Source organism: Gobio gobio, assembly GCF_949357685.1.
Source record: "Gobio gobio genome assembly, chromosome: 2".
Lineage (NCBI taxonomy): Eukaryota > Metazoa > Chordata > Actinopteri > Cypriniformes > Gobionidae > Gobio > Gobio gobio.
Window position 1 is genome coordinate 25,101,507 of NC_137098.1, and position 22,382 is coordinate 25,123,888.

Below are 22,382 nucleotides of genomic sequence, written 5' to 3' on the forward strand. Positions count from 1 at the left end.
CCATTGGGCACAAATGGGTTAAGTATTTATAAAAACTATATAAACAAAAATGCTCCTATTGTTACTCCAAGACTTAAAAAGCTAATCATGACTTAAATGATACACTCTAATAAATTGCACATACAAAAATGCTACAAAGAAAGTTGGAGGATATTTAACAAATAATGACTCAAACTATGGATGAACAAACAAAAATGCTTTTATAGTCACTCCAACACTTAATCAAGAAAGTTAAGACTTGAAGGATCAACTGCAATAAATTGGTCATACACAAATGCTAGAAAGAATGTTCAAGGATATTTACCAAATATTAACTCCATAAACTGTGCAAAAACTCTCTTAAGCACCTGTAAAGACACTTAAGCAAATTATGGATTAACTATACCCTCTACAAACAAAAGTGCTGTTATGGATACACTGTACTTACCACTACAAAATTAAAATATATAAGTTCTTGTAGCTCTATCCCTATCTTAAATAATAAAAGATGAACAGTTGTTTCTGGCATTTCTATTCACCTTCAAAATTGACGCAGCATTAAAATTGGGCTCGTCTGGATTTCCTTATTGTCAGTGAAATGCGTAGTAATATGTAGATAACTAGCTAGCTAGTGATAGCTTAGTGACAGCAATAAAACGTCCAATGCCGTCCAATATTAGTTGATAATATCGATAATACGAAGTAAATTTATTTCGTTTGACAGCTTTATGGCTGAGATGAGAAGACTTACCTCTATACTGGGCTTTCTTCTGATCGTCTGCCTTTCTCTTTTTCCGTCCCTGTGCACTCGAGGGTTTAGACGCTTCATATTTGAAGAACGCGCCAGTGATGAGCACTTGCCTGACCTAACGCCTGTGCTAGACAATATTCACTTTCAGTTCAATCTAATAATCAGGTTAAGTAATTAAACGTGCGGCTGAGGGGGCGCCCAAGGATGATCATGTTTAATAAACAGTATGTTTTATTTTGCTTGTTTTAATTCTATGCTTAATGGGAAGTAAGTTTAAGGGCGCCACTAGAGGGCGCCCCCAACACATTTGTCGCCCTAGGCAACCGCCTAGCTCGCCTATAGCAAACGCCGGCCCTGCCTAAACCAACTTTTTTTAGTTAAAGGAGCTGTATGTAGGACTGTGGCCAAAACTGGTACTGCAATCACTTTCAAATTACTGTTGAGCGGGTCTCCCCTCTCCCCCTCCCCTGACTCGAGGTTGCCAGCTAGGCTGCAGGATCCAGCAAGAACGTAGGCTGCTAGGAGCTTTCAATGGCAAGTGACAAGGTTTTTTTTCTTTCTGTTAATTATGTTTATGCTTCAAGAGCGATGTTTTGTGAAGTAATTATGAATCGCAAAAATTTACTTATGGCGATTAGCCAAAACTAATCGTAAATATGAACGCTCGTATGTGACAGTACATTCCCACATGAAAAAATACTATAGTAAAATTACAGCAAAGCTAAATAACATTAGCAATGGTCATACAGGTCAACTTGCAGCATGTTTTGTCCACTATATATGCGAAGAACGAATGTGAGAGAGCTACTGCGAGAGCTACTGTCTCAAATACGTTTTCACATTGCAATAATAAGCGTGCTAATGTTGTTTTCCTCAGCGTCCCAGCATAATGACAGAGAAACGGACTCTGATAATGCATTACTAATGTTAGCAATGACGACTCGCCGTTTTTATTTACCAAACAATTCCTTTATACCTTTTCAATTCAATGACCCACCTCCTCCATCTGCGCTAACCTAACGTTACTTTGCACGAACATGCATAACTTTGTAATTTGAAATTTGTAATTGTAATTGTAATTTTATTTGAAAATGTCCATTTACATTAAGTACAAATTAGCCAAACATAGATGAACCTTACCTGTCCAGGAGAAAATTAGCAACGTTGGCATCAGTCTTCAAATTATTCTCCGTTTTCAGCCGTCTCCATCTTTCAAAGGCATCTCTTATACAAATCCTTGTTTTATTTCGGACACTGTCACAACGTTTTTCTGATTCATAACGAGGTTGTTTAGGTTTCGTAAAGTTAGACATTGTTTATCCAAAAAGTTTGTAGCTGCAGCTGTGGTAACTAGAGCAGAGCTGGCAACCCGAATGCAGAAACACTACTGACTTCGTGATTGGTAGACAGGTGGAGGGTGGCGCTTCAGGCCAAAACACTACATGTCAACATCAACATCAGTTGAGGGCTGCAACTTCACTTTTAAAATGACAATATCTTGGCCGGACAACCGTTGTCAGTGATATAAGAATTTGAAATTAACATGATTTCTTAATGTCTAGTGACATATCAGGGCCATTTTATGATTAATTGAAATACATTTCTTACATACAGTTCCTTTAATGATCTGTAATACTGTGGCTTTATTAATGCTGTTCATTGATTCGAGTAAATGTTTTGACATTTAAGTATAAAGTGTTTTAATTCTATAAAATATGGTGTAAAACCGTCAAAGTGCTGCCCTCTTAAGGTTGAACGGTGGCTACTGCAGTTGAATTTTCCTATTTGACGTTGTGGTACATCGTGACGTAGGATGGCACTTCCAACGGCTCACTATCCGCGCCCCTGGCATGAGCTCACCACGCCCTCAGAAATGTTTCCCCCAATCACATGATGAGAACGGCTTCACTCCAGTATGAACTCTCATGTTACATGAAGTAGAAACATTATAAATGAAACTCACTTGACACTTGCTTTAACATTGTAATGAAGAAAATACGGTTAAATAATGAAGTTGTCAGTACACGTCAGGCTTTTCTTGCGATATTATTGCCGCCCGTCATGTGTACAGATAATTTTCATACATGAGACGCGCTTTCAAACCCTGACACGCAAGTGGTTGCCGCGGACGCGGTGATGAATAACAATACCGTAACGTGCTGGCGTATATAGAGAATGGGAACGTGACGTCAGCAACGCAATGCATTCGTGGTCTTTAGGACACTGCACTACATTAGAGAATGAGTATTAGTGGAGGTAGACTTTAAAACTTGTATTATACAGTTAAAAACACATTTGAATGGTCACCGCTTGCTGTGTTATGAACTGCCATAGCCGCTCTTTTACAACCTGCGTGGAAAACATATCTCAAATCACGCGCAATATTTCAGTTTACCAGCTTGGAAATAACAAGAGTAAGTGAAAGTAATGCTACCTTCACGTGCTATCGGAAATTTGACAATTCCCACTTCTGAAGTCGTGATTACAAGCTCATCCCATTCATATTTCGAAAGTGGAGGGCGTTCATGTGCAATTTTTACCTAGGAAACTCTTATTCACGATAATTCCGAGAGCACTTGAAGGCAGCATAACACTCGGAAATAAACAACTTAGCCAAAATGTGTCTTTATAATTTGTATTTATTATTTATAACAGATATATTACAGATGAATATTTTCTGAACCGCTTGAATGTGCTCACACCATAAATAATGCATGAAACGCGTCTGGAAATGCTTCATTGTTCAGCTTCTCTCAGTAGAAGGAAACCTTGTACTTGTTCCATTTAAGTCCAGTAAAACTTTTTAGAACTGTAGGCTAAAGCGCTTTCAAATACAAATCATTTCAAAGCTGCATTACGAGCCATAATCTGTTATCCTTTAATGCACGTTAAGGAATTAGGACGATATGATATAGGCTATGTTGATTGAATAAATGATCCACTGGCTGAGATCAAGCTATAAGTATATTTACTATTCTATTTATCAGATACAGACTTTTTAGTTAGGCTATTAAAAAATAAACTGCAAAAGACAAACCAATGTGTGGTGCGATAGAAGGCGGTCGTCTGATTTCTCATTGTATGAAACGTGATGAATATGAGCAATGTCCTGGCCGCACGACTGAGCGCTCATGTACGTAAGAGATTCAAATATTAGTCCATTGATTATAATTGAGTGCAAGCAAGAGTTCTTAAAAAGTATTAAAGTAAATACAGTCGTTTTTTCCTCTGGTGATTCGCATTTGTTATCATTGTACGCTCCTGAGCGTGTCCTAAAACATGGCGGCAACTACCCATAATGCAATGCGCAATGACGTTGTTTCCCAGACTCTATAGTCTAACTTATTTGAGGAAATCTGTTTATTATAGGCTTTAAGGTCTGAACTTATTGGTCCTGCGCTGCTGCGCTGATTCAGTTAATTTGAATGAAAATACATTGTATGTATATCAGATATCTGATCTATTTTTAGTGGCATTCAGCGTAAGGATTTGACTGTTCATAGATTAGGTCAGTTCTCTTGCACTGCTGCTTCACTAGTATCGTCGGCACCGGGAGTTAACGCAGTTTGAGCAGCGGCTCGCATTGATAAGGCTCCGGGTTTGTGTCTACAGACAATCCACCCTCCTCCACTTCAGGTGAAGGTAGGAGAAATGACCGCTCTGTTGCAAAGCTGGCGTCACTCCAGTCATTCTCCATCTTTGCGACTCGCGAGTCAGACAGCTGTCAATCAATCCGTCACTGCGGGTCTCAGGTGCACGCACTCCGCTCAGCCCCGCCCTCGGTTCGTCCCCTCCGTCTCCGCTGGGCTCTGCCCACTTTTCCAGCATCTTTCAAAATTTGCCAGTGGGTGGAGTTAAGCTCTGAGCAGGGGTTTAGTTACCCTTTAATGGGATTTTCCATATAATAAAAAAACATGAACAGTAAACATTTCCTTTGTAATCGCTTTTATTTTAAATAAAAAACTAATTTATTAGTTTTTGATAGAAACGTAGAAGACAGCTGCTGTCTTCTACGCACTGCTCTTCTTTTATGCACTGCAGGCTAGGCTATATATGTGCCAACTCGTTTCATTCATTCCATATATATATTATAAATATGCTTAACTGGCTGAAATCAGGGAAACTGTCAAGTGGGACGTCTTATGATAAAGTTGTTAGTCACGAAGGTGGAGAGGGACCAAGAGAGAGTGAGGATTTGGAGGCAACAGAAGCCGCGTTTCCATTACCCTTCAAATTGCGCAAATTGAAATTGCGAATTGAAAATACGCCCAATGGAAACGCGTCAATTTCGCAAAAACTCCCATATAATCGCAAAAAAGTTTACGCTCACATGAGGTGGAAAAAGAGGAAAAAAAGAAGGAAATATGATGACAATTATCTGGATCTGGGCTTCACTTGGATCGGCGATACAGATTGCCCTTAGCCTCAGTGCGTGTTGTGCAGTGAAGTTCTAGCAAACAGCTGTCTACTTTATGTTGTGGATCGTGTGTAGGCTAATTTTACTGTCGCACTTGAAAAGTTTGAGATTGATCCTCGATTTTATTTATTTTATCTATTTCTGAGCTTATTCTCTTTAATGTTGTGGATCGTTTGTAACTTCATTGCAATTTAATTCAATGTACTGTCGTTCTAATTTCCATAACCGTTGTGTTATGATCAGAGATGTATAAAGTACTAGAGACACATACTTGAGTAAAAGTACAAGTTCCTTATCAAAAAAGTGACTTGAGTAGAAGTTGAAGTGCTCTTTAAGCACCACACTTAAGTAGAAGTACTAAAGTATTCAACATTTTTTGTACTTAAGTATTGCAAGTAGTTTATTTTAAAATGTACTACTCAAGTACTGAAAGTAAAAGTACAAGTATTGTGTTATGTAGTTATTAAAGAAAGTAGTCAAAAGTTTGAACATCATATTGTTTTTATTATTTCAAATGATTAAGCTAAAGGACAATCACAATGTTGGTAGGTAATTTTTCTACACATTGCCATATAAATAACCTGAAAATACTGTAGTTCATTAAGATTAAATCGTACTATAACCACTCTTACTAAAATAAAATGGGGTAAGCACACTTATATTCTCATTTCAAGAGGTGTTCTGAGTAAATGATTTGTTTGTAACACTTTACAATATGGTTTGATTTGTTAACATTACATTAGTTAATGTATTAGACTAATAACTAACATGAACTAACCATGATCATACATTTGTTACTGTATTTATTCATCTTTGTTAATCTTAGTTAATAAAAATACAGCTGTTCATTGTTTGTATATGTTACTTCACAGTGCACATTAACTATGTAAACAAATAGAGAGCAATTAGAGCGCAAGACGCTCGTGTTGTTTTAAAGACAGTGAATGCGCGCTCGCGGGGCTCTCTCACGCGCTCTGTCTCTCTCTCTCTCTCTCGCACTCTCTCGCGCGCTCTCTCTCATAAGCGGTAATGTGGGTTTGGAATGGAATGATTCGTAACATTTTTATAATTGTAACGAGTAACGATGCAGCACATAAAAAAAATATCGGAGTAAAAGTATTAAACTAATCGAAAATATGTACTGAAGTAAAAGTGGAAGTAGGAGAAAAAAATAATACTCTAATAAAGTACAGATACTGCCTTTTAGTACTTAAGTACAGTAGTGAAGTAGTTCTACTTCGTTACTATACATCTCTGGTTATGATGATGATGATGATGCTAGCTCCACGGTCATTTATTGCTGCAATGTTTCTTTTACGCGGCTGAAAATAACCGTGCTTTCTGTTACTGAGCCTGTGTCTGTCACTGGTCCTCTTAAAAGTGGAAGCTTGTGCGTAGCTTTGTTGCATTATATTGAAAGTTTGTTGATGTTGTTATTGTCATGCGTGTTCTGGTTATTTGCGCATGATTAAACATGAGTCTTTATATGGCGATAAAGCAAAGCATTGTTGCGTTTTTTTCTTTGCGCCAACCCGGTTGGGACATAGAAGGGGGTGCGCAGGAAAAAAAGTTTGGGAACCGCTGCTCTATAATATTAAACACAGCATGGTATAAAAGTAGGGTTGCCAACTGTCCCGTATTAGCCGGGATGTCCCGTTTATTGGGCCTAAATGTCCCGTACATGACTGCCCCGTTTATTGACTGCTACGCTGATGTAACCACTGACTAAGCCGTTCAAATATGTTGCGTCTTTTGCGTGCTCAAGTTTATTTTAAATGTAGACGCGCAACAAGCGTGCTCAGAGAGCAACGCCACCGTCATGCTCATGCAGTGTGGCACGCTTGTTTCCCCCAGACACATCTATCACATGCGCAACAAGATCAAAAAGCTGGCAGGAACATCTGTTTGTGTATGCATTTGTAGATTACATTGCAAACAGATCATTATGATATTCACGGTGATACTGTAATGAGAAATCCATGTTGAAAACTGTTATGTAAATTTTTTTCAGGATTCTTTGATGAATAGAAAGTAAAAAGAAAACTGCATTATCTGAAATAAACTTTTAACTTTTGACGCATGTAATGCATTCTTGCTGAATAAAACTATTTCTTAAAAATTCTTAAACTATTAATTAAAAAAATTCTTACTGACCCCAAACTTTTGAACGGTAGTGTATAATGCTACAAACGCTTTAGTTGGTTTGAGTGTAACAATTGACATTCAATTCTGACGTTAAAATTCTTTTTAGGATTAAATTGTGCATTAATGAATAGGTTGAGCAAAACAAATAAGTTTATATCTGAGAGCCTTTTATACACACACTTAACTGCAGACACTGAAATGACATACACACCTTCCTGACACAAAACATCTTTCAAAAACGTCTTGCAAATTTTAAATCAGTATATTGTTTTATGTGAATGAATGGTCAGAGTGATTTTTACATCATCTTGAAGCAATAATTCAGCCTATGTCATCCAATTATCAAAAGTCTTGTGAACAAATATTCAGTATGGGTTTCATTGCTTTATTTCAGTGACTTAAAGGTCCCGTTTTTCGTGTTTTTTTGAAGCTTTGATTGTGTTTACAGTGTGCAATATAACATGTGTTCATGTTTCATGTGTAAAAAAACACAGTATTTTTCACACAATTTACTTATCTGTATACTGCTGTTTTCGCTGTCCTCAAAACGGCCTGAGAATTTCCTGGCTCTATGAAGTCCCTCCTTCAGAAATACGTAACGAGTTCTGATTGTGCCAGCGGTTCCCGTGTTGTGATTCGACAGCAGCTTAGGGCACGTTGCCCGGGAAGGTCACGCCTCTTACCATAATGGGGAGATGAATGCGCTCAAACTACAGCCCCTGAAGGCCAAACAAAGGTGATTTGACTCAGGGATGAAAATAACAGCGTCTGAACGACATGGCGACAAACGCAACCGAACCGAACCGAACGCAACACTTCCTCTTCTCCACGAGGGAGCAACAAGACCACGCCCCCTTTTTCGCGTATTCTTGTGGGCGGAGGTTAGTCATCAAACTGTTCTACTGACGTAATTAAAGCAGGATGTACCAGGATGTAGTCCAAACTGGCCATTCGCTGTAGGCTTTGAAAGGGAACTTCTGTTAAATAAAATATCTCGCTTGGCATTGAACTTTGAGCTTTATAATTTTACAGGTATTATTTATGCTCTAAGAGCAACATTACACACTAACTAAAGTTTGAAAAATGGGATCACGAAGAACAGGACCTTTAAAGGGTTATTAGTTCACCAAAAAATGAAAATTCTGTCATTAATTACTCACCCTCATGTCGTTCGACACCCGTAAGACCTCCGTTCATATTTGGAACACAAATGAAGATATTTTTGTTGAAAGCTGATGGCTGAGAAAGGCTTCAGATAGGCCTCCATTGGCATTCAGTACATTTACACTCCCAAGACCCATAAAAGGCACTTAAAACGTTGTTACAAAGTCCATCTCACCACAGTGACTCTACAATAATTTTACGATGCGACGACAATAGTTTTTGTGCGCAAAAAAAAACCCCAAAATAACACCTTTATCCAACTTATTCTTGTCTTCCGTGTGTGCCTCCACAACGCATGCGCGAGAATATGACGCAGATCCGGCGTTCGGACACATGACCCAGAAGCGATTTGTTTACAAGCAGAGGAAGACGTGCGTATCTAAGCTGTTGAATTCTACATTGATCGTGCTTTAGGTCTCGGCGTAGTTCTCAAAATGGGGTTAAAGTGTGCATTTCATGGATTCCCGAACCCCGGCGCTACGTCATATTCTCGCGCATGCGTCGTGGAGGTACACACGGAAGACAAGAAGAGGTTGAATAAAGGTTTGATTTTTTTTTTGCGCACAAAAACTATTGTCGTCGCATCGTAAAATTATTGTAGAGTCACTGTGGTGAGATAAAACGTTGTTACAAAGTTCAAGTGCCTTTTATGGGTCTTGGGAGTGTAAATGTACTGAATGCCAATGGAAGCCTATCTGAAGCCTTTCTCAGCCATCAGCTTTCAACTAAAATATCTTCATTTGTGTTCCGAAGATGAACGGAGGTCTTATGAGTGTCGAACGACATGAGGGTGAGTAATTAATGACAAAATTTACATTTTTGGGTGAACAAACCCTTTAATGTTTAAAAATTTTTTTTTTCACAAACCAGGTATAAACGTCATTTTCTCAAAACTACAAACTTTTACATCATGCTGCTCACATATTGTAGCAGAGTTTGCCCTGAATGCAGTGTATTCAGACTTTAGCCATGAAAATGTTACAAGTAACAGAAATAAGCACAAATGTCAGGGCATGTCAAAACACCTCCAGGGCCCAGAAAACAGCTCAGGGTTCAGAGGGTTAAACACATAAATGATTATAACATGTACAAGATTTGGTTGTGTAAAACATTGTGAGAAAATGGTGTCTTAGCAATTGTGAAAAACTGTCATTTGAAGTGGTTAAGCATTTAAACTCTTACTTCTCTTTGTCCCGGTAACCATGTCCCCATTAATCTTTTTCAGGTTTTCTTCCTCTGTTTTGCGGTCACGGCCTGGACATGCACACACACGAACTTCAAAACATCGGCGACCAAGAACCTGTTCGCTGTGAACGTAGAACACCACTGAACATTCAACCCTGATCTCCAGTACTGCCAGGAAAAACAAAAGAAGAGAAAACAGGAAAGAAGGACTTACTCGAATGTCTCCAGGGTCAGTATGGTGAGAATTGGCCTCCTATTCATTCCACCCATACAGCTGCTATTGCACATGAAGTTCAGTAGTATGGTGGTTACCACTGAACCCAGCTAGAGGGACAAATCCAAAATACAAATAATGAAGATTAGGGGTGCTCCGATTGATCGGCAACCGATCTCTATCGGCAGATAATCGCTTTGGGATGATTGATCGGCGGTCTCTAAAGAGGCCGATCTCATGAACCGATCTCATGCTGACGACACAAAACCCGTGCTTGCCGTGAGAGCTAGGGCATGATATGCAGCGACACAGTCTTATTGTCTTTCCGGCGCGGGTAAAATAATTATAATGCTGAAGGTGAGGTACAATTCATATTTCTATATTAAATACCTTGAGCAGTCATTTGAAAACTTTCTGTGAGACATAAGTTCACAAACAGCGCGAGTGAATCACTGCGTGCGCGCGCTCTCTCCCTTTCAAAATGCTCAAATGGCTTCACATTAGCGCATTGCATCTGCACTAAAATCGAGCTGCACAGTTGACACAGGATTTGCCACTTGCACAATCGAGGCAGTGTCACATCGTCACTAAAGTTTATCATTTGCATTTATTTGTAAGTCTTGCCAGTGTTCAAACCACTCAGCGCACACACACGTTTGTTTTTGTGAAATGTGAAAACCTACCCATCACAGGAGACTGCAGTTTACTTTTTGTGAAAAACAAAAAACCTCATTCTGTATGACACACACACGCATGTTTGTTTTTGTGAAATGTGAGGACATTCCATAGGCGTAATGGTTTTTATACCGTACAAACCGCATTTTCTATCCCCTTACACTGCCCCTGCCCCTAAACCTAACCCTCACAGGAGACTGTGCAGTTCACTTTCTGTGAAAAAAAAAAACCTTGTTCTGTGTGATTTATAAGCATTTTGAAAAGTTAGGACATGGGGAACGTCCTCATATTTCACCCTCTTTTTGTAATACCTATGTCATACCCATGTCATTATACACATTTGTGTCCTGATATCACTCACACACACACACACACACACACACACACACACACACACACACACACACACACACACACACACACACACACACACACACACACACACACACACACACACACACACACACACACACACACACACACACACACACACACACACACACACACGTATGTACTAAATTACCGCCTTGACGAGTATGCACGTATACCCCGTCGTGACTCGGAGTGAACGTTTGTGCAGCTGCATGTAACCATATCCGTGTTAGCTTTTAAAGTGACAGCTGTCGAATAAACTGCTGCTGTCTCTGAGTTTCTCTGTCTTGTTTGATGAACCTTTATGACAACTTTTGCAACCTTAAGTGTAAGGATTAATCTAATTTAATTTATTCAGGGAAGACCAATATTAATTTACATTTGATTTCTTATTAAATGTCTTTAGTATTTCTTACCTCAATACTAATGTTAGACCTACCTGAAAATTTGTTTTTAAAAACAAATGCACTGCATGATCAAATATTTAGGTGAGATAATTATATACATTTATTATATACATTTATTTGGGAAAGATGGTGAAGCGGCAGGTCAGATACCTGTGTCTCTTCTATACACATATCCTTTTCAATGATTCTTTTTATTATATCCATAATCTGAATAATCCAGGATAATCAAAATAAAAATATCTTTCTCTGCTTTCATATGTAATCGAGATAATTGTAATTCTGTGAGATTTTATACTTTTATATATTTAGTTTGAGGATGATTTTGTGGAGTTAAATCTAGTCTCCCCAGCTGCTCTGGGTTGACCTCCAGCCAGGATGCATGGCTCACTCTCGTGAAGGATAGCTGTGGCGGTATCGCTGTTTGGGTATTGAGTGTTCTCTTGATAAACGGTCATAATCCCCTGACATTAACTAGAGTGTGATGCCCTAGTGCTTGTATGTGTGTGCGTTTCACAAGTTCTGTGCAGGTTTGTTGGAGCTATCTGATCAGGGCCTGACCCCCCTCCCGACATGCAGGCGCCCTTTACGGCGTCCGAGGCCAATCTTACCCTTCTGGGAGGGATGTTGCGACGAGCATCCTGACTAAACTATGCCATTCCGGCATATCTATACATGTGTGACAAATGTTTAGGCTTTTAGGTCTCTGTAGCCAATTAAGGCTTAGGCCATCTGTTATTGTTGATGTAATCAATGTCCTTGTAAACAGTATAACTGGTGGGCAAAATTCTCTGTAAGTCAGTCTGGCCTGCGATTCCACGAGAGACTCTGACGCTGGCTTCTGCTGATGAAACTGCAAACTATTCTTCAGTAAATATTTCTTTAATTAATCTAACTCCTGACTCTTGGTCTTCATTTTTCACTACTGGTCCAGGGTCCTAAACGGTTACCCCAACAATGGCCTACAGTAGCCTTAAGTTATCTAATTTTCTAAAATAAACACTTGGTGGTTCTTCAAGATCTTGACTCTAGCCTATTTCTACAGTTTTTTTTCTCAATACAGTTAATTTAGAGTTAGTTTCATTTCTACAAATGGTGCAAACTCTGCAAGATTATAGATAAAAGATTGCCATTCTGTGATCGGCAATCGGCAGATCATGATCTTGGTGATCGTAGGGCTGCTCGATTATGGAAAAAATCATAATCACGATTATTTTGGTCAATATTGAAATCACGATTATGTAACACGATTATTTCACATGACTTTGGGAATGTGTTGTATTTATTAAAAATACACCTTTCAACAATTCAATTGAAATTGTAACATTTGTTGTACTTTTTGAACTATTAAAATAAATAATATAACATATATTCGAATCAAAGTATAAAAGTATTCACGTAAAAATGATAACCACAAATAAATAAGATCAACAATATGGTTCGGCTATGCTTTTCATGTACGTCTAACATTAGTTTTCAGGTACAGAAATGTATCAAATGTAAAATAACATTGCATATTTGAGTGCATAAATTAAAGATTAATCCTATTAAACTTACAAAAGCTATTCAATCAAGAGCGGTGAGTGATGTCCTTGTCTTTTGTTGTTTGACATTAAACAGACAGCAGTAAAGGCTTCTGCCCCTTTAAGACCTCGCGTCTTCTTTATCGACTGTATAAAGTTCACTTAAGGCATATACAGACTATGTATGCTAAGATACTCATCAAGATGGACATGTTGACATACGTTTTGTGTGAGTTTGTCCGTTTAAGAGCAAGACTTGAAAGAGAACTCAATATTTGCGCGCTGAGAGACGTGTGCGCGCTCTCGGATGAACGCACAGAGACACATTTTCTCACAGCGCGCGCGGCTTCTCATTCTAAACCTAAACCCTAAAGCACTAAACCCGGGTGATGACGGTGAAAACGACTGGTCATATTCGAAAATATGGCAGCACTCGCAATCTCGCATGCATTGAACAAAGTTTACAAAGAGAGAATTATTTGAAAAATATGAAGGAAAAAAATGACGAGAGCAGGGGAGCCGTGTAAACGTCCGTTTTTGTTTCTTTATTAGATTGTCATAGGTCACTCTGTTTAATTTTCAAGTGGTTAAACAAATTCGTGGTGTTCCCTTGCGTTGCAGCCACTGCCATGTAGCAAATCTTAGCATGTTTCTGCTCGTCGTCTGATTCCTCGAAGCCAAACTGTTCCCAGACAACGGAGTTGGTTTTGCCTTTTTTGCTCACCAAACGCTGCTGTAACTGCCCTCTTTCTGCCATCTTTACTCGCGCCGAGTTTTTAAATTCCAGCGGATGATATGCACACGAGACTCACGACCTGAGAGAGATTTGTGGGTTCGGGAGGGGCGGATGTGCGCGTGCGCGTTTCATTCAGAACGCAAGGCAAAATAATCGTTTTTTCTCGATTGTACTATTTTGGTGATCGTTGGGAGGCAAAATCGAAATCGAAATCGAAATTCGATTAATTGCACAGCCCTAGGTGATCGGTAATCGGCCCCAAAAATGCTGATCGGAGCATCTCTAATGAAGATATAGAGGAGGAGTTGTTTTCTCTATGGTGTAAGTAGTTATCTAATTCATCAACTATGTCTCCCTTTATTTTAACGTTCCCTCTCATCCAGCTAGGTTAATTTTTCTTCTGAGAGAGGTTCCAGTTTTTGCTTTTTCTTGATTTAACCCTCTTTTGCACCAGCTGCAACTCATTCAGTGCTGCATTGAGCAGACACGTTCGGTTTTTAATTGTGTCTGTTCTCCAACTGAACTAAAGGATTATTACCATTTTTAAAAAAGTGCCAAGGTGGGCAAGTGATCTAACCAGTGTTGCGGCTGAACATTGGTAAAAGACTAAAATCGCAGCAAACCTACTGAATACGGTCCTCCCAGGATTTTTTTTTATTAAGAGTCTGTAAAGTCTGGAAAGAGGGAAAACTCCAGAGAGAAGCAATATAGCAACAGGAGAAGACAGTAACTGTAAGTAAGTGTTTTGTATCTTTCTCATTTGATTTGAACTCAGTAAACAAACAAAGTTTCTTAATAATGACAACTGTGTTCACGTGCTCTAGTCGCGTTGTTGAAGTCTTGGTTTCTCACGTTTGTAAATAGCTTCGGTAGCGAGGCGTGGCCTAAGCCAGCGTGGTACATCTACACTTGTGTTTTTGGCATTCAGTAGAGAGAAGCAATCGAACCAAAGGACACTGCCACTCCTGCAGCCCTCCGCCAATTTCACTTTTACCCACACCCTCCCAATCAGGCGAGGGGGTGGAGGTACTGGTCTGCTTATCTTAAATAATTGGAAATTTAATCCTCCACCATTTCTAACTGGCAACAGTTCATTTGAAAAAAAAAAAAAAAATAAAACAAACAAAAAAATTTGTACAACACAAAATCACTATTACTCTTATTACACTATTACTCAACCCTGTTCAAGCCAGTTTTTAGTTATTTATCATCCCCCAGGTCAACTGGGTGACTTCTTAGGGAAGTTAGAGAGTAATACATCCAACTCCTCCGAGGACGGTACTCCTCGGTGACTTCAACATTCACCTAGAAAAACCTCAAGCGAGTGTCTACTACGGCCATTCACAAATCAGGTAACCAATTACACATGCTACTGATCCACGGACAACACTTTAATTACTACATTACACACCTCAGACCAATATCTCATACTGACTCCTGACACAACACACTCCTCTGCAGGTCACCTTCCGGCGTAACCTACGCTCCCGTTCTCCCTCTTGCCTATCCACTATGGTTTCATCCTCACTTCTTCCACCAGCTCCGTTTTCAGCACTGGACACGAACAGTGCTACTGACACTATTTGCTCCACTCTAACATCGTGCTTAGACAACTTTTGCCCCATTTCATCCAGAACAGCACCCACAAAAATACTTCCTCTCAGCGCCTTTTGGACAAAAATGTCCCCATTGGAACCCATTACAACTGCAATTTTTAATCCCATTGCCATTTAACTATAAAATGATGCAATCTTTGTTAATAGGATTTTTTCTGTTGGCAAGGCTTAAAAATTTAATTTGACCAGATTTATTTTTTACCAGATGATGCCATTTTTTTCAGTTTTGGCATATAAAGCAAATACTCACTTTATTCCTGTTTTCTGTTTATGCATATTATAAAGACAATTGGATAAATTATGCAGCTATAACTATGAGGGTGTGTTGGTATGGATTCCAGAGTGTGGTGTGTATGTATGTAATTAAAAAAAATTGTGTGGGGGTTGGTGCGCGTGTGCTTGTAATATTTGAGAGAGAAACTCAACTGCAAATAAATCAAACCGCTGTGTGAATCTATGGAGTTTTGCTGGCATCTAAATGGGGAAAGCTAGGCACTTCGCCCAAACAAAATATTACCGAGAGCTCATTTTTTGAGATATCAACCTCAAATTTGGAACACAGCTTTTTTTTTTAGATTTATGGCTTTGATTTTCTAGCAGTTTTAGAGTTCAACAGGTTTCATAAAATATATGAATAATATTTTATAAAACAATATATATAAATTTCATAAACTTAAGCCTCTATAACTTTTTTGGATTAACTTTTTAAACTTTGACTTCAACAATAATCTGCCAAGGGTTTTAAAGAATAATCTTCTTTAACTTCTTAACCCGCATCGGATCGTGGACGGGGGGGTTGACGGAAGTGGGGGGGTGTGTACTTTTATTTACTTTTGTTTTATACAAAATATTCAATCAACTATCACAAACTATGCATCATTTGAAAGCTAAAACACTCAAGATTCATGTTCTGAACTTGTTTTTGCAATAAATACACCAGAGAGGAAAGGGTTAAATGAAACGCTAAAGGACCGTCCATGTAAACATTAGCATAATATCAGCGTTACTCATCTTTCATCTCCTGTCGTTCAGATCAGATCGGACGAATCCAATAAACACCCGCATACATCTCTGTGTAAGAGTCCATTCTTCAAAATGCATCCCACTTTTTAATCCAAAACAACGAAAAAATAGGGAAAAAACTAAAAATCCTCCGTTGTTTGCAAGAGAGTTTTGAGTTAGCGTGATCAATCATGTCCATTTTCAATGAAATATCGATTCTATTCCGTGTCTGGCAAACTCCCCCTGCTAGAATGGCTTCTCCCACGTATTTTAAACCCTCCCCCGTCTCTCTCCTTCAATCAGAGACTCTTCTGGGATGCATCATATAGAGGAAGTGCCTTACAGGCTTGGTGAGCTGTCAATCATTGCGCCCATGGTTTTCGTTGGATAAAGGCACTCGGTGCCCAGCCAATGCCTTTCCAACAAAGGTTTGATTGATGGACTTAGTAACCAATCAAAAGGCATTATCTTGCGCAGTTTGCGTAAGTAGGCTTTGGTGAATACTGTTTTTGCGCTGGCTGCGCGTTCTCCATGGCGCAACTGCAGTGGAGCGCGCTGTCTCTCACAGACGCTTCCCATCAGCTAAATGAGTTTTTTACACTTTGTAATCTCTGTAAATAGTTGCTTTAGTTTTTCAGTAACTGTTTATCCATTATAATTAGTAGTATATTGCAGTTTATTGCAGATTTATTTGAATGAAAAACTACTCTTTACAATAGCAAATGTTCTGAAATAAATGGCCTTTTTGAAATGACGCCTAGACTTTTCTTGACATAAAAGCTCACAGAAGCTACATTACTGAGAGAATCATCCTCATATTTGAATCATGACATGATTAGACATTCAGTTTTATATTTAAGTTATTTTCAGGCTCTTAACATTAAATTATAATATTTTTTTCCCTAAGTGAAAACAAAAAACAAAAAACGTGAGTCACTTACATGTATATTTACATGTATATTACTCTGTTCCCATATTACTTTGAGTTATTATGACTCTTGGGTAGCAATATTTCAAGTGTCTAGTTTAAAATAAGACCAGGTTTATGAATATAGACCATAGGGTTTAAGAGCTGCAGACATTTTCATTTGGGTATATCGTTTTCAAAGAATTCCTAAAAAATGGGGCGCTTGTTAAGAGGTTAAAATGAGACCAAACTTAAGTCTGTGCTCCCAATATTAACTTTATTATGACAGTTTGACATGGACATTTTTGTCCTCTATGGACCCATGTGTAACTTTTTTTAATTGATGCACAAAAGGTTAAATATGAATCCCGCTGCAACATAAAATGTCAGATGCAAGTCTGTTTAGACAAGATTTCTTTGGCCTGTTTTGGACAGATTATGAAGTGTTTATTGTAAAATAGCCTAGTGTCACATCAATAAAGCTTTTATTAGCAAATTTCTGCTCAGATGCTATAAATATAGTACCAGTAAAACGTTTGGTTTTTAGTTGCCATTAAAACGCATTTTGTTTCATATTGATGTTTAAATATTATTGCCTAATGTTATTTTTTTTAATTTAATATATGTTGATTGTGAAAAGTGAACAGCATGAGTAATAAAGGACACATCATTAGATACGCAATACATCAGAAGACATGGAGTTTGTCAGAAATGATTTTGACCACTTCATTAAGTTGTTTTATAAAAAGCCTTTCTTTAAAGTGAATTTCGTTTTGTATAAATTGTATCTTAATTTTAATCAATGTTTTAATACATTTGCTTGTTATTTAATAGGAAGCAAATATAGCAGACAATAGCCTTAGTGCTGGCGTGATCATGCATTGCATGCGTCTCTCAAATGAACCGAAACTCAAAATGATGAGTATTCTGTGTATCGGATTAGCGGATCAAAAAATTCAGAAAATATTTGCCATTGAAATGACTGGAAAAAAGTCCCAATCAACCTGAATTCACCTTATACTCTTTGAAATCATATTTTATATTATTTTAAATCCTAAATATTTTACTTATAACATTCATCATTTCCAATTATTCAGTTATTTGTATTTACTGAATTGTGTTCAGTGTCACAATATAAAAACTTTTTTTAGCATGAGACTTTTCAAAAACATTAAAACTAGTCAAATCTTTTGATAATTTACAATATAATAGGCCTTTGTAATGTGCCCTTGTTGACTACATTCTAAATAAACTACAACAAAATATATTTATTTTGTCCTGTTGCTTAGCTCCCTCTGGTCACATACCTGAGGCTCATTCATTATGCAGCTCACTATGCGACTAATTATGCTTTCTTTTGTTCTCTCAGGTGTGATTCACAGCATTATTCATGGTCATTCACAGCATTATTCATGGTCATTCACGCCAGAGTGCTGCATGGGTCCGATTTTGTAAATCCGCACCCACCCGTACCCGCAGTACTTAAAACCGCATCAGACAGCAGCACTATTTAAGATCCACACCCAACCCAAACTGCTTAAAATAGAACCGACACCCAACCCGCACTCGAAATAAAATCACTTTAGCATTTCTGTAAGTGTGTCTATAATGTTCTATTGCCAGCATACAGAAGTTATTACATGACCATTAAACCTCTGGAGTCTGAGCTGTTTTGGGGCCCTTTAAAAGTTGACATGCTCTTACATTGGTGCTTTTTTCAGTTGCTTATAAACACATTGATGGCAAAAGTGTAATTACACTGTATTCAGCACAAACTGGGCTACCATAATATGTGAGCAACATGTATGTACATGCTTGTATTTTTGAGATAATGTTTATGCATGATATTTGAAAAAAGTAAAACATTTGTTTTAAAATTAAGGCTTCAAAACACACAATAGATATGTGTCCACAAGACTTTAGACTAATGGGTGTTTTTGTCTAGAGTTTTTGCTTTAAACTGATGTGAGAATCATTGAGCATACTCATTCACATAAATACATTAATTTACGATTTGTAAAACACTTTCTTTACTAACCCAGTATGCTGTGATTCACAGCTGAGAGACAAAGAATGCATAATGAGCTGCATAATGAACGAGCTTCAGGTAGTAGATTTTAGGTTTACTAGAGAAGTACAGTAACAGTAAAACAAACAACAACAAAAAAAATGGGGGGGGGGGGGGGTCAAAATGAAGCGAGTTTTTATTAAAAGCAAGCTAAATTATCTGCCAAAACAAGAAACAAGATTTAAATCAGAAATGTGTTTGAAAGAAGTCTCATGCTAAAAAAAACAGTAATATTGTGACATGGAACCCAATTCAGTATTCAACAAATACAAATAACTGAATAATTGGTAATAATGAATGTTAAGTAAAATATTTGGGATTTAAAACAACATGCAATGCAATTATGATTTTGAACAGTATTGGGTGAATTCAGGTTGATTGGGACACTTTTCCCAGTCATTTCAATGGCAAACATTTTCTGAATCCCCCGCGACCCGGCCCTGGATGAAGCGGAAGAAGATGGATGGATTTGATTTTGTAAATTATCATACACACAATACTCAAATATAATTTTGATGTCAAAAGGCTAAATCATGAAGAACATGGTTATATATGTCCTCATCTCTACGAGGCACCTTCAGTTCTGTCCCTTTTAGAAAAATATTGTTCGATAGAACTGTGCTTGGTTTGTAACCACAGTTATCAGCGTGCTTCCTCAGCGATGAAGTTCTACATTTGCGGCTATCCTATACGAAAACTTTAAGGCAGGTTTTGCATGCAGCAAAGCCTTTCACAATATTATTTTCTTCATCCGAGATAACTCAATTTCTCCCACACACTGGACTTGATTTTTGATGACATATTGTCGACAACTTTACATTCTCCACTAGCTATTATTTTCTTCAACTCCTCAGGATCCATCTCGACGACTTCAGTGCAGGCAGATCGCGCGGGCGTGGTTGTAATTCCTGAGAGGGCACGCACGTGCCACGCAGGCACAAATAAACTGATATGGATTTGAAATAATTTTATCAACTTGAAATACAGGCAAGGCATATTTTTTGTAGATCTGTTCCTAAAAATATGCATATATTTTTTAGGAACACATCTACAATATACATGTATATAGTTTTACGTTTGCACATGACTGTTTTAAACCCGTGTTTAGACCCATGCTTCTCCCTTGCCTGACCCGACCCGCACATGTATCTGACACAGTCCTCTTCGCCATACGGCCTTTGCAAATAAAAAGTGTCTTATTCACATAAAAAAAATATATTGATTTACATTTTGTAAGTAGGCACAATGATTCTCACATCAGTTTGAAGCAAAAACTATAGGCAACAACACCCATTAGTCCAGTGTTTCCCAACCGGGGTGCCGCGGGCTGTAATCAACCAAAGAAAATCTTGGTCGACTGAAGTCCTGAAATTTTCGAAAAAAAAAAAAAAAAAGACTAAAAATGACGTTAGGGAAAAAAAAGTTAAATGAATTAGCTGCGCACTGTGCGCAGTACTTGGTAGCCTTGTTGTCTGCCTAAATGAATTATAAATAAACTTAAACTAGTAGGCTATTTGCAGAATATTAAATAGTTTTTGAGCTGACTATTTTGCACTGAAATGAGTCAGACACACGAGTCTGTCGGCTCTGACAGCGTTGTATCACGTGCACCTGCGCAATATCATAGCCTATGATTTCCGAAAATAGAGTACTAGGTTGTCAACTAGTGATATCATCACAAGAACTTTTGAGGAATATGCAACATAATTTAGACAATTGTTTTTGTCATATGTATTATAATAACCCACGGACACTATCATGTCAGCCGCTCTGTGCAGCTCGAACATGAGCTCAGCTTCGCGGCTGAGAGTGAGACACGAATAGACTATTAACTTAAAGCTTTTACTCTTAAACACAAAAGGCACGTCCACTTTAATAAAAAAGGAATATTTATTAAACAAGCCAGATCAATTAAATAAATAATATACAGCAAACTAGCCTAATGGTACTTCAATCGGTCTCTTTTCTCCAGTGGGTTGGGCTAATCCAAAATAAGTGAAAACAAGGGGGTGTTCTGAAGACAGACTGTTACCTGTGAAACAGGGGTGCTCTGAAAACACCCCCATTAGCAATTAGTGCTTTCCACCTGATGAAATGAACGCGGCAAAACTGACAGTACATATCCACTTTTGCAGCACGACTGAAGCGTGGTGTTGTGACGCTTCCCCTCATGTGTATGTTGAGGTGCGTTCCTCAAGTTTACCGCTATGGGCGTGCGTTTGAGCCAGCGGGGAATGAAAAACGTTTCGGTTACTAACGTAACCTCGGTTCCCTAAGATGAGGGAAGGAGTATTGCGTTTTGCTAAAACGCTATGGGGGAATTCCTTTCCTCGAGATATTGAAGCAAATTTTTATCCAAAAATACCATGTACACGCAGTGCAGCTGCACAACTCTCAGCAGGAAGCAGCTGCGTGCTGATTGGCTGTGCCGCTGCAACTGCAGCAACCTATGGCGAGACTGTGGGGCGGGACGGACCAATCAGGTCCTTCTAAACTCCCGCCACAAGGGGCAACAGAATTTGCATAGCCAAGGGTATATAAGACCCCGTCTCGCAAGGTTAGTCAGGTTAATCGACTGAAGCGACTCCTGAGCAAGTACGGCAAGCAAAACGCAATACTCGTTCCCTCATCTTAGGGAACCGAGGTTACGTTAGTAACCGAAACGTTCCCTTACGCTATGGGGGACCAATGCAAAACGCCGTGCTTGCTTAACGGCTCTAAAGCCGACGACACCAAACCCAGGCCAACCTAGGTGGGCCCGAAATATGATATCAAGAAGTCCCAAAATGAGCCAGACCTGAGTCTGGCCCTTAATGAGAATGAACACGATATACGTGTAATAATATAATGTATAGACCAGACATAGTCGGGCCAGGAATAATAAATGGCCAGATAATTCGAGCCGTATAAGGAATGTGCTATGACTTATACAATATTTAACCCAGACCGGCCTTTTCGAGCCTTAAGGGGTTAAATCTGTACACAGCAAGAAGCCCAGCCTATAAGGCCAGGACATCTAAATTATAAATCTGATAAAAGTGGACGGGGAGGCCCAGCCTGCCGCCGCACAGATATCATTCAGAGAAATGCCAGTAGACCAAGCCAACGAAGAGGTCATGCCTCTAGTAGAATGGGCTTTGATGCCTAAAGGGCAGCTGAGGTCTTTAGACTTATAAGCCAGCGTGACAGCATCCACTATCCATCGTGACAAGGTCTGCTTTGTA

At 38.6% G+C, this 22,382-nt stretch overlaps 1 protein-coding gene across 4 annotated transcripts in view; it reads right to left on the reverse strand.

Annotated features, from left to right (window-relative positions):
* LOC307140756 (cellular tumor antigen p53-like) overlaps window positions 1-22,382 on the reverse strand; it is a 121,937-nt gene that overhangs the window by 27,579 nt on the left and 71,976 nt on the right. For 2 of the 4 annotated variants that reach the window (XM_079840456.1, XM_079840455.1), the window contains exons 7-9: window positions 9,856-9,965; window positions 9,639-9,763; window positions 7,719-8,011 (exon numbers count right to left, since the gene is read on the reverse strand). In XM_079840456.1, the coding sequence (XP_079696582.1) occupies window positions 7,998-8,011; window positions 9,639-9,763; window positions 9,856-9,965 (249 nt within the window). In that variant the 3' untranslated portion in view covers window positions 7,719-7,997. Of the gene's footprint in view, window positions 1-7,718; window positions 8,012-9,638; window positions 9,764-9,855; window positions 9,966-22,382 lie in introns of those variants that run through there. The other 2 variants (XM_079840454.1, XM_079840453.1) reach the window with 1 other exon arrangement.